The sequence below is a fragment of the Sylvia atricapilla genome, chromosome 3 (genome assembly GCF_009819655.1).
Source record: "Sylvia atricapilla isolate bSylAtr1 chromosome 3, bSylAtr1.pri, whole genome shotgun sequence".
Lineage (NCBI taxonomy): Eukaryota > Metazoa > Chordata > Aves > Passeriformes > Sylviidae > Sylvia > Sylvia atricapilla.
In genome coordinates this window covers 63,249,854-63,262,078 of record NC_089142.1, presented here as the reverse complement: position 1 = coordinate 63,262,078, position 12,225 = coordinate 63,249,854, and the positions used below count along the sequence as shown (strand labels likewise).

At 42.6% G+C, this 12,225-nt stretch overlaps 1 protein-coding gene across 1 annotated transcript in view; it reads right to left on the bottom strand.

The window, feature by feature from the left end:
- Positions 1 to 2,653: 2,653 nt before the first annotated feature.
- The window catches only part of TXLNB (taxilin beta), a 32,500-nt gene continuing 22,928 nt past the window's right edge, over positions 2,654 to 12,225 (bottom strand). The window contains exons 7-10 of the mRNA XM_066315596.1: positions 11,085 to 11,159; positions 5,832 to 5,924; positions 4,627 to 4,722; positions 2,654 to 3,536 (exon numbers count right to left, since the gene is read on the bottom strand). Of these exons, the coding sequence (XP_066171693.1) occupies positions 2,730 to 3,536; positions 4,627 to 4,722; positions 5,832 to 5,924; positions 11,085 to 11,159 (1,071 nt within the window). The 3' untranslated portion in view covers positions 2,654 to 2,729. The remainder of the gene's footprint in view (positions 3,537 to 4,626; positions 4,723 to 5,831; positions 5,925 to 11,084; positions 11,160 to 12,225) is intronic.

Here is a 12,225-nt window from a genome sequence, read left to right as displayed (position 1 = left end):
TATTAATGAGGAATGATGCTGTAAGAATAAATCATAACTATGTAGGAAATTTTTATCTGCAGGATCCTTGTCTCTCTGCTTGCTGAAGTTGGAAGGTATGAGACATCAATTACACAATTAAAGCTGTTACCATAATGATTATGCAAAATGGAATCAACCTAAAGTTGCAAGGCCATTGTTATTGCATTGAATGTTTGAATGTATAAGAAAACATCAACTACTGAAGTTTATTTGAAGAAAAAGAAGGGTGTATTTAAAGAAAAAGAAGTTGGTTTCATGCAGGTTACTAAAATGGCAACAGAATCAAACAAGATCAAGAATCAAAACCCCCAAAACATTAACAAGTATATAAATTGCATTAATTATAAAATTCATCCAAATAACAAACAAAACTTGTATTGGAAACTATATTCTACCAACTTAAGCCAACAGAAAAAAAAAAAAAAGGTGTATCAGGTGAGTATAACTTTTTATCTTAGGATACAGATTTGTAATGGATTAATGTTTTCACAGGCACATAACTGGCTTGGTTTTCAGAGATGGCCATTCACTTAGGGCTTTGAATCTGAAAATTTAATGGGATTCATGTTGTCTAATTTAGATACGTAACAATAGACATATTAAATTTAAATTAGTTGTCTTAGGCTGGATCTAGACTCTGAAAAGAAAGATCATCTTCTGAGAGAAAGTAATTCCTTCTGACTTGGATGCCAGACTTATCATGGGATAACTTGTCCTCAAAAGATGATTTTTCTTCTCCACTGCTTATAAAAGAAGCTTAAGATAACTAAGACTCAAATTATCTACTTTCACATGATTAAAGACATGAGATAAATCCTGCAGGTCGTGTTATCTAACATAAGGCATTCACATTTGAAAACTGTAGTCACAATAGCTACAGGCCATTTCCAAACACACTTCTGCAGTTAATGCTCTGTATACTCCAAGGGTTAGCTCTGGAAAAGGCTGGACCAAACAGTTCACAGACGTATTTAACCAAGGTATGGACCGTGTTGGCAGTAAGCAGAAAGTCAAACCCCATTTTTGGAGGGTGGGATGCTGGAAGGACTCTGTGGCCACTGCTTCCCACGGTGTGTCAAAGATGACATCTTTCCTCTTGGTTCACCTGTATTTCAACTTTGGCTTGAATGAATCGCTTTGTCCTCAGGGTCTTGTTGGGATTTATCTATAAACATGGGTTTCTTTGATTGTAAGATTCCCCTTTCCAACCCCTAAACCTCTTATTTAATTGCCCTTTTCCAATTCTTAAGCTATCCAGCTCAGACTCTGAAAGGCCTGGGTGGAATTCAGAGGAAGGAGATGAGAAACAAGGAATGTGCCCACAGGATTGTTTTAACCTTCTTTGAAAAAGCCTGCTTACTCTCCTTGCTTGAGACTATAGAGCTGTCTGGGTAGGTACCCTCTCTTGCCTCCTTCCTTCTTCATCTCTGTTCTTGGCACCAGAGTAAACCAGTTTCTGACAAGGTGGCTGCATTATTAAGCAGCTGTTGGCAGGCAGATGAGAAGAGCCAGTTAGACAAGAAAGGGGATGAGAATGTAGCCAGCCTCTGGAAGTGTCTGTGACACGGATCCTGCTTTCCTGGTTCCTCTTTGCTTCTGGCTTATTGACTTGTGCTCTGCTTCCAGAATGGGGTGACAGGCCAGTGTCATCATCCCTCTCCTGGGAGCATTAGCACATGCAGCAGTGCCAGGAGGAAGCTGTGGTTCCTGTGGCTGTAACTAGGAGGGATAGCACCATACAGAAGCATGGTCTCAGGATTATTCATCTGTATTCTTCTGGAATACATCCTGGTACCTTCCACTCGGCTTTCTGCTCCTCACCTAGAAACTGGGATCTGCAACCAACTTCTGAACTTCTAATCTCATTTGTGAGCTGGAAATGGGCATGATCCCTGCTGTGGGCCTTGTGATTCCAAAGACTGTGACAAGGTAGCAGTTTTCTGTTGGATGTACAAAGAGAGTTCTGACCCCTACCTTGGGAATTGCCATCAGTTTGGAAATTGCTGTTGTTTTCAGTTATTTTATGTGAATCTAGAAAAAAATCTTTTCCCTTTCCCTGTAGTTCTGTTGAAAACAAAACCTACTCTAGAACACTGAGCAGAAAAGACCAATGGAAGGTAAGGCTGAAAGCTTGTGGGTGTTGAGGCTACAGTGCTGAGTGGTTATTTCCTTGCCGAAAAATTCACCTCTGGCTGTTGCATTGCTCCTTGGATATGGCTGACCACATTTATGGTTTCACTATTTTACTTTGTAATTACAGATTCCTTTCACGTCATTTATTAAAATCACTGTGAGTCCAAGTAGGCCATCTTTTATGCAATGTCAAAATAAATAGATAGAATTAATTATGGGTCTTTAAATATGTGCATGAGAATTGCAATGGTTTTTGAAACATTGATGTGCAACACTAAAATTATTCCCTGAATGAGATGACTCATGCCTGGGAAAAAAGATCCTGTGATTTCATTGTATTTTCATGTCATTAAGAAAATATTATACTTCAAGCATATGGAGGACTGCAAAATTTTCAGACTCATTATTACAGGATAGTGGTAGCAAAAAGAAGTGCATTACATTTGCATACAAATACATGAGTGTGTTTTAGGAACCAATTTTTGTTTCTTAACCAAAAAAAAAAAAAAGGTCTCCATTTAGAGGACAAAGCAGAACTCTGGTTTGCAGAAGACAAGCCTGGACACACAGTGTCTTCAATCCACTGCTTCCATGTCTGTGTCCCCCGTTTGCTCCACAGGCTGACCCTGGACTGACCTATCTGCTGGGTCATCCACACATTCTGCAGCTTTTGGTGGACACTGAATGGGTGCTGGGGTATTCCCTAGGGAAATGGGTGTGTTTTGTGTGGGTGTTGGCACGTTTTTGAGGCCTGCTGGCATGCTTTCAGTGGGTATTGGCATATTCCCAGTGGGTACAAGCACACTCTCAGGAGGCACTGGCACACTTTCTGTGGGTGTTGGCACCCTGTCTGGAAGCGAGGGTGTGTCTTTGGTGGGCTTTGACACGTTCTCAGTGGGCACTGTCATACTTTCAGTGGGTGCTGGGGTGTGTTCCGTAGGTGTTGGTGTGCTCATGCTGGGCTGCCCACAGTGATTCCCACCCTCTGAATGTGGAATGAGAGGTGTAGGGGCTTCTGGCACCAGGACAGCATTACATGTTTGAGTGTCACAGGTCTCTGGATTGCTGCTGTTGCTTGGAGGGGACTCCTCTGCCTTGTGGGACACCCTGAAAGCTTCAGCCAGCTGCTTCAGCATCCTCTTGTCGCTTTCATGCAGCTCAACGCTCGCCTGCTCAGAGGAGCAAGGTGTCGTTTCAGTATCATCTTCATCATCTTCTTCTTCTTCTTCTAAGATGCCATTTCCATTCACTTCTTCTGGGAACTGGGCTTGCTTTATTTTTTTGTACAATTCATTCCTCTCTTCCTGCAGAGCACGGCAAAGGTTCTCTAGTCTCTGGATTTTCAGCACAAAGCACTCATATTCCTTGGACCTCATGGCTTTCTGTAGTCAAAGACATCAGGCAAAGGTACAGGCTCAATTTGGGTGCATGCAATTCATTAGTGGAACTGGCAATTAGGAAATTATTTGAGATCTAAGCAGCCCTCAGAGGATGCTGCCAGGTGACTGGCTTTCACGAACTACTTCTCAATAACTATGGATCAAAGCTTCACAAGGAAACTCATCCCTATATCTACAGTGTATTAACATTATGGATACATATTCAGATCAATTTCACTCAAATATATTTGCAGTAATACCTGCTGATGATCTGGAGAGATGGAAAACCATAGTGGATGTCCATACAGATAAACAACCGAAAGCTTACTTGGACTTTTGGTTGGTGTGGGTGTGAATTTGGAGGAAAACAAGCTGCTTTATATTTTTTGTTTATCTTGCTTCTGGGTTCTGTGAGAGCATCCTGAAATGGAACATTTTCTACACCCAGTGAGGAAACAAGAGATACAGAAATCCATAAAAATAGAAATAGCAATAGTTATTCTATTAGAGCTACAAAGCTAACCAGAAAGATCTGGTCCAAGTTAGCATATGTTTCGGGTGAAACTTCAGGCAGCCTCTTATCTTCTTTGAATGAGTTCCAATGTGCTTATGAACTTCCTTTGCAATGCCCCTGGGACAGCACATTTAAAAGTATGGTGAGACACAGTACTTGCTTTTGACTCTTAGAGTTTGACTACAGAGGAAGTTAATGAAAGGCGTGATTTTAAAGTTCATTAGCTAGAACACATTAATTCTCTGGATGGATGCTCTTATGCAGAAAGTAGCATGAACTAATGCCAATTTGCTTCTATGGGAGAGCATTAAGAATCACCCATTTTTAGAGCACTTAAAATTCAGAATTACATACTTCAGTTTCTCATGGATGTAGTGGATGCTGGCACAATCTAAAAGCCCTATCAGTTTGGATTGTCTTTTTCTCTAAAGACATCCAATTATCAAGGTAGCTTGAAAGATAGACCCTTAGATTCAGGAAGAAATTTTTCACTGACTTCTGGGACTTTCAGGTTATCTCATCTCCTAGTTAAAACTTTATGTCAGGAAAAGGATGCATCTTGAGATGGGAAAGACTCACCTCCTCAATCATGTCCAGTAATGCTCTGTTACAGTTCTCAAACCTGGATTTCCATGTAGCAGTATCCTTTTCCAACTTCTTCATTTTCTTTGTCATCTATAGTATCAGGAAGAAAAGCTGAATCACAACAGAAAATCCATGCTGAAGATGAAATTAGGGCAACCCCTTTATTCAAATCTTTGGCCCTACTCATAACTCTGCTACCACCTGTAGTGTCTGTGCTAAGTAATAATTTATGTTAAGGGATGGATTTAATTTGAAGTAGCTGCAATGTCACTTTCAGCCTCAAGTCTGTAGTCCCCAGAGTAGGACCAGTTGATTATAGCCAACTTCCAGCACACAAACTACCACAAAAAAACAAAGCAAAGAAATGGAATCTGTTTGTCTCTTTACCAGACTACAGTATCAGAGTGCTGGGAAGTTAAAGATGGGCTCTTCTGAGCCCTCAAGGCCAGGAAAGTTCCCCTTGGACTAGTCATCCCTCTGTACTACCTCCAGAACACACCACTAGCTAAATAACACCATTTTTCCTGTTGGTTTTCTGCAGGCAGAATTCTCTGTGAAAAATTATTAGATGCTGCCTGGATCAGGGCATGAAGATTTTGAGCCTTGGTGGCAGAGCAGAACATTGTTTATTATGAAAGCAGATACAATATGTAGATGTGTTTGGTTTTTAACTCTCATTCATTGCAGGAAATAAGAACCCCAGCTGCAAGGAGACTCTTGGACTGTTTCCACATGGTGCAAAGGGGTTTGTGGGCTTCAGCTCTGCCTACATACTCCAGTGGAAAGATGTGTAGCCTATGTCAAACTCTCTGTACCTGTGACAGTCACCCAGAAGGTTCTGGGCACTCCTGGAAACATGGTCTGCTAAATGTGGCTCCAGACTCCCCCTCTGGTCTTAGGGATCGGTACCCAACAACCACATTCAATTTTAGGTAAAATATTTTTTCTGTCAGGCGTTTTCAGTTTTAGCTGAAATTGAGAGCTTTCTACTCTCCTTTCTGCTGTTTAGCTTGCAGAGCTAAAATCTAACCTGCTATTGGTTGTGGCTGAGTGTGTCCTAAATCTTATTTGAATGCTGATGAAATTATTCTTCAAAATGTGCAGATGGTCCCATCTCAGGTAGAATTATTAGAGTGAGAAATATCAAAATCTAAAAGGAAAGCATCAATTACAGAGTTCAGGCATGAGCTCCTACTCACTTTTTCCATCTCCTGTTTGAATGTGGCAAACACTTCATTGCTTTTGGCCAATGTTTTCTGAAATTCTTCAAACCTTTCAGAGTAGAGAGTGATCTGCATAGACAGAGAAAAAAACCAAAACCAAACCCTCAGTAATTTCAGAACATCCAGGATGATGAACTTCTACTTTGGTAGAAGATAATAAACTAATTATTGTATTTGGACATGGAAATTAGCTTCTGCTAGGAGACCATGGAGCACAAACCTCAGGGTACAGAAACTCTAGCATCTTTTTATGGCTACAAATAGTTATGATTCCTCCACTGCAGAAGGATAAACAGAGTAAGACTAGAAAGAGCCTGGCAAGTGATTTTAAAAAAGTGATTTAAAAAGACGTAGGAGTTATGGATTCCCTATTCTCCTGAATGTTGCAGCTGTGGTATCCCTCTACAGTGTGTCCAGAAGAAAATATCAAGACTTCTGAAAACATTTCCCTTGGTTTGATCCCTGGCCCCTCTCCATGGACAAGGACCAACCTGAGCTGGTCCAACCACTGATGCTGTGCAGGCCCATTCAGTGAGATTAACTCAAGGTGAGAGCCAGCATGAGCAGAGCTGTGCCTGAGCTCTAAGCTTTGCTTCACCATGCAGATGTCACCAAACCCCAGCTTTAACCTGGGGGTTTCAGCCCTATCAGAGGAGGTCAATACTGCCTGGCTGTTCACCTGCCTTGTGAATTACTTGGAGTACTCCTCCAGGCAGGCTGGAACCTGGGTATGATGCTTCTGGCTTCTGATGTCCAAGTCAGCTGGAGGAGGGGCATCCCCACACCACACTACAGCCACAGTCCCCTCTCTTCCAGCTTTCCACCTGATGGCTCAGGCTATGGCCAAGAGCTGCACAGGCAGTGTTTGATGTGCTTCACTGGACTCCCCTGTTGAAGAGGAGTGTCACTGCTCACTTTCTATGTTACCTGGCAAGTAAACAAAGCCCACCCTTCACTTTCACACCACCATGATTGTGCACTGGATTCCTTCAAGATGCATCTCTGCACCACAGCTTGAGCAAGCTGAGAGGGCACCTTGTCAGCTCAGTTTTGGACTGCAGCTGTAGGCAAGGCCAACAAAGACAGAGCAGGCCATCCCCAGCCAGCCTCTTCTGCCTGTTTCACTTCACTCTGTGAAGCAAAGCGGAAGCAAGTTCTGTTGCAACGTGCCAGCATTTCAGACTACCAGGGCTCCATATTTTGCTATCAATTTATACCTGGCAGCCATGTGAAAGCTTATCTATGTCTGTCTTTTGTAATAATTACATTTCTTTTGTATCTAAAATCATCAGATGGTTTTGGGGGAAGAAATGTTCTAAAGATCTGAGGTTAGTTTTTCTGTAAGATTTTCTTGGTTTTGGCTTTTTCTGGGTGGTTTGGTTTTTGTTGTTGTTTTGTTTGTTTGTTTGGTGGTTCTGGTTGTTTGTTTGTTTGTTGGTTTTTTTCCCTTTGGAAAAGAAGACCAGTTCCAGCTTGTTCCATTCCATCTGGTGCCAGAACATCCCCAGCAATGTTTAGGTCATCAGACATTTCATCTGTCCAGCCCGGCATCTCTTAGGGAAAGTGATGGTGTCACAAGTGGTAGCAGAGGCAGGGTGGGTGCAGAGCAGTGGGAGGGTCGAGAGCAGCCTCCAGTATTCCAGTGTGTGGGTGGAAGCTGGTTGCCTTCTCTCTCCACACCAGCAGGGAGCTGGATATAAAGGATTAACCAGGAACTTTTCTTTAGTGTGGTGCCAGCCAACCCACCCCCTCCCCTGATACTGCTGTGAAGTTACTGAGGAAAAGACGATTTAGAAAATGTTGCTAATAGTGGGGTGGGTTTCATTCTGATTTTGAAATCAGGTATGGTTATATAATGAATCATGCTTGTTCAAGCTAGTTGTTATGGTGCCCTTTGCCACTGCCATGGATGCAGGGTTCCAGCCAAGTGTAACCTGGGCTGTGAGGGGCTCGGAGGCTGAGAGGAGGGTACAGGCTCCAGCCCTCTCCCATGGAGCTGGCTGAAGTCACGGGAGGTTATCCTGTACAGAGCACTCCGTAATGCCAACGTCAGAGCTAGCTGACATGAAGCTTGCATGTCTGTATCTATACAAGGCTGTAGCCAGAGCTGTGACCTAAGCACAAACAAAAACTCGGAGGGGTTTTTTTAGCAGCCCAAGTTCCACAGCCTAGGTGGGACACTGATACCAAGTGTATCAGTGGAATGTTGACATTTGGAAGAGATGTTAGAGCTCTAAGGAGAAATGCCTGAGCATTCCAAAGCCAGGTGACAGAACAGGGGTGGGAGTCAGAGAACTGAGGCTCCTAGCCCAGACCTGTTTTGAAAAAGCTCACCTCAATTCTGTCTCTGCTTTCCCTTCCAATTTTTGTGTATTGTTTAATTAGGTTAAAAACATTTCACGTTTGAACAGGGCAAGCTCTGACCTCAGCTGGGGCCCTAAGCAGCACCATAGCACTAAGAATAGCTTCTGCCAATTTAAACTGAATAATAAATGAATGTTTCCAGAGTGGCTGGGAATAGGCTGTGAGAGATATCACTCACTAGAAGCATGCGCTTGTGCTCCAAGGTCAGGGAGACAAGGACCTCCTTGCTGCATCCAGCAGGACTGTGTGGGCAGAGAGGGTGGAGGCAGCAGTGCTGTGAGTGCAAAGCCTTGGGAAGTGGGGGCTCCTCAGCACTGCCATGCAGGGAGGGTGCTACAATGGGGACACCCCTTTGGCCTTGTTATGTTCTTCCTGGTTGCCATGGCTTAGTGGTTGCACTGTGCTGGTTACCAAAAATTAAAGGTCCTGGGCAGCTTCTGTCTTTTGATTTTGTTTCAATGCATGAAGCTAAAACAGTCTGCCTAAGCATCATGCCTGGGGAGAGCATGCAGCATCCTGGGAAGCACCACCACAGTTTGGGTGTACCTCCTCAGCTGGTGCAAGGTCCCTGTAACCATTTGGAATGCTGGATTTGGCTGTCTCTGGCACAGAGACAAGCTGGCATGAACATGATGTCCCCAGTTCCTTCTAGCTCAAGGAAGAAGTGGGTGTTCATCACCTCCTCTGAAACAGAATGATATCTCACTGTGAAGATTATATTATGGCTTCTCCTTATCTCACTGACCCAACAGCTTCTCATAAATTTCCATGTAGCTGTTCCTCTGTTAATCACAGAATCGTGAAAGACTTGTGTTAGAAGGAACCCCAAAGACCATCCCTGCCATGGGCAGGGACACCTTCTACTAGACCAGGTTGTTCAAAGTCTCATGCAACCTGTCCAAAACACTTCCAGGGATGGGGCATAATATCTATTTATTGCTTTGTGTTGTTTGCATCAAGGATCTCTTTATGATCTTTCTGTTCTACACTTGCATAACAGCTTGCATGATAACATCTGGTCCATGAGGGAGGTCCTTTGGTGCTACCATACTGGAAATAACAAAAATTTTTTTTAAAAAATAATAATATTATTACTCCCAGTAATTCTAAATGAAAGCTGGTATGTAAGTGACAGAGCTCTCACACTTGAGCAACATGTTTCATTTCAGGAAGTGAATCACCTAATTTTTTGTCTGCACAAGTCTGCAAGGGCCACATATATTCTCAATGCCTTTGCAGATTTGCTTGACTGGTGTTTCCTAAAAACACCTTTTCTGTTTCAAATGTTCTAGTTTTTAGCAGTACCTCTGGCTTTATTAGACTGGCTATAGAGGTCTGCCTGCGTAATTTTTTTTCCTCTGGTTGAACATAAAAGTTTAATTAAAACCACTCTGAGAAAATTTGGAACAGGTTTGCAGTCGCGACAGACTCAGCTGGAGGCCTTTGAGGTTTGATTACAGAACCTGTCAAACTATTGTCAGCAGCAGTTTGTATGATATTCTTCAGTGTGATACTGGCTTATCTCAGCCTCTGAAAAACCCCGTGAAAAACTAAACCTCTCTTTGCATGTTTCCAGGTTATCAATTTAACACTGGCATTTCTTGATGGCTCAACAGGTAGCAATTAGACCATCTGCAAGGAAAAAGCTGGGACGACTTGCCTGTGTGATTAACTCTGAGCAAGGGCTAGGAGGGTGCTTCCTGATGGGTGAGATTGGCAGCTGCAAGAGGAGCTGACAGACTGACATCACCTCCCCTCAAGGTTCTGTTTGAGGGGAATCTTTCTCACACACAGGTCAAAGAATCTACATAATTGTTTGTTAAATCTAGAAAAATCTACTGATACTCTCTCTTTTTGATGTCATCTAGTATTCTCACTCATTGATTCAAGATCTCACTTGACTATGCAAGGTGATAATTGCATTGCCCCCGAAGTGTAGTATATTCTGCCTATTTCTTGGTTTTACTGACTTTCACTCTGGCTTGACTACTCATGTAATTTTGGTGATTAATTTTATTTTATTGAAAGTTTCAAATTACAGTTAAGCGCTGAAGTCCTAGAGACCCCCTCTCTATAAGCCCTTAGTAGACAGAATTCCTGCTAAAGTTGATGAAAATGCTGCCTTTGCACCCCAGTCCAGAAAAGTATATGGGCATGGCAGGTCCAGTTTGGTAAACTTGTTTCCTGATATGTATGTGCTTCAGTGCTTTGCTGTATTAGAAACCTGCCTGAAGGGTAGTTATGGTTAATAATCAAGGCACACACGTGGTTCTGTGGTTGAGCACTGTGAACACTCATAAATCAGCACTGTAGAATGATTAGTGTTGGAAAGGACCTTTAAAGATCATGTAGTCCAATCGTCCTGCCTTAGGCAGGGACAGTTTCCACTGACCAGATTGCTTCAAACCCCATCCAGCTGGTCTTGAACACTACCAGGGATGGGGCATCCACAACTTCCCTGGGCAACCTTTTCCAGTGTCTCACCATCCCCACAGCAAAGCATTTCTTCCTCATATATAAAAGAAATCCCTCCTCTTTCACTCTAAAACTGTTACCCTTTGTCCTGTCACATGCCTTGGCAAAAAAATCTCTCTCCATCTTTGTAAAACTCTTTTAAATACCAGAAATTTGCAAAAGGGCCTTCTCTAGACTAAACAACCCACATGTCAGAGTATGATTTGCAGTATGGGCATTACTTTACAGTTGGCTTGAAAATAACCTGCTTCCTTTGCAATAGTCTTGGGATGTAGAATGAGACTAGAAGGAATACACAGAAAGTAGTTTGGATACTTTACCTGGGATGTGCCTCATGGGTTAAAAACAGGCAAACAAAGGCACACCATGCAATCACCTCTCCTACGTCACCTGTGCCTGTAGGACAGTCTCTTGCTCCTTTAACATTTTGGCCTGGAGCTTCCATTCTGCAGCTTGGTTCAGGAGCTGTGTTTTGGGCAACAGAGAGAAAATTGTTAGGTCCCTAGATTATCAGTTGGAAATTCTCATCCTCCAGCTACTCATGTTGCTGTGATAAGGAGTGATCTAAATTTCAGGTGAATACAGCCAGAGCAGTTAGGTAAGGCAGACTACTTAGTGTTATCCCGAGACATGGGACAGGCTATTTGCGTTCCAAAGGCATATTTGAATAGGACTTCAAAACCTACTTGGAATTAAGTGCACAGTACAGGGGGCTATAAAAAGCGTGGTATTTAACCACATCTTCACCAGGCTTCTAGAGAATGGTTATGATACTTTCTGGCACATTCATTTCAGCACAGCTCCAGCCAAATTCCTGCTCTCCAGTAAATGGCAAACTTCCTTTCGCATTAATGACCATGAGTTAGCATGTGGGCATGGTTACAGTCAGACCTGCACAAAAAACCCTGTGAATTTTCAGAAAGCCAGTGCATAGTAAATGTCATACATTTACTGCTGCCTGTTAGGCTCTGTTTGCACTGACAATTGCACCCAGTTCCAGCCCAGGAGGATAAATATCTCAGGTTAGGTAGGCAGCCCAGGAGGAGCTTGACTGCAGTTTCTTTCCTGGCATCTCCTGGGAAGGTGTGCTTCCCTACTCCAAGGTGTTTGCTAAACCCACATTCTGGTGTGCAGGCTGCAGATAAAACAGGTGGAGGATTGGTCAAGGCTGAATTAATTGTAGGAATGAGATGTGCAGAGACCTTTCCTAGCTACAGTTCTGAGTCAGCACTACCAAAGTACACAGTAATATTTTAAAAATTGGTTTAATCTGAAAGCAGGAAACATTTACCAGAGTGTTTAAGAAATGTCCCTGCCATCTACCAAACATTTATAAAGTGTTTTATTAGTAGGCGAAATATATTTTAGAAAAAGAAAGCTAATGATAGCTTGAAAAATGAGAATAAAGAAGTTATTTTACCACAGGATTTTGCTCTGTTGGATTAAATTGTACTTAAATTGTACTGTAAATTGTATTTAAAATAGCACAGCTGGGCTCTGAAAATATATTGAAAATTAAAAGGATGGTGTA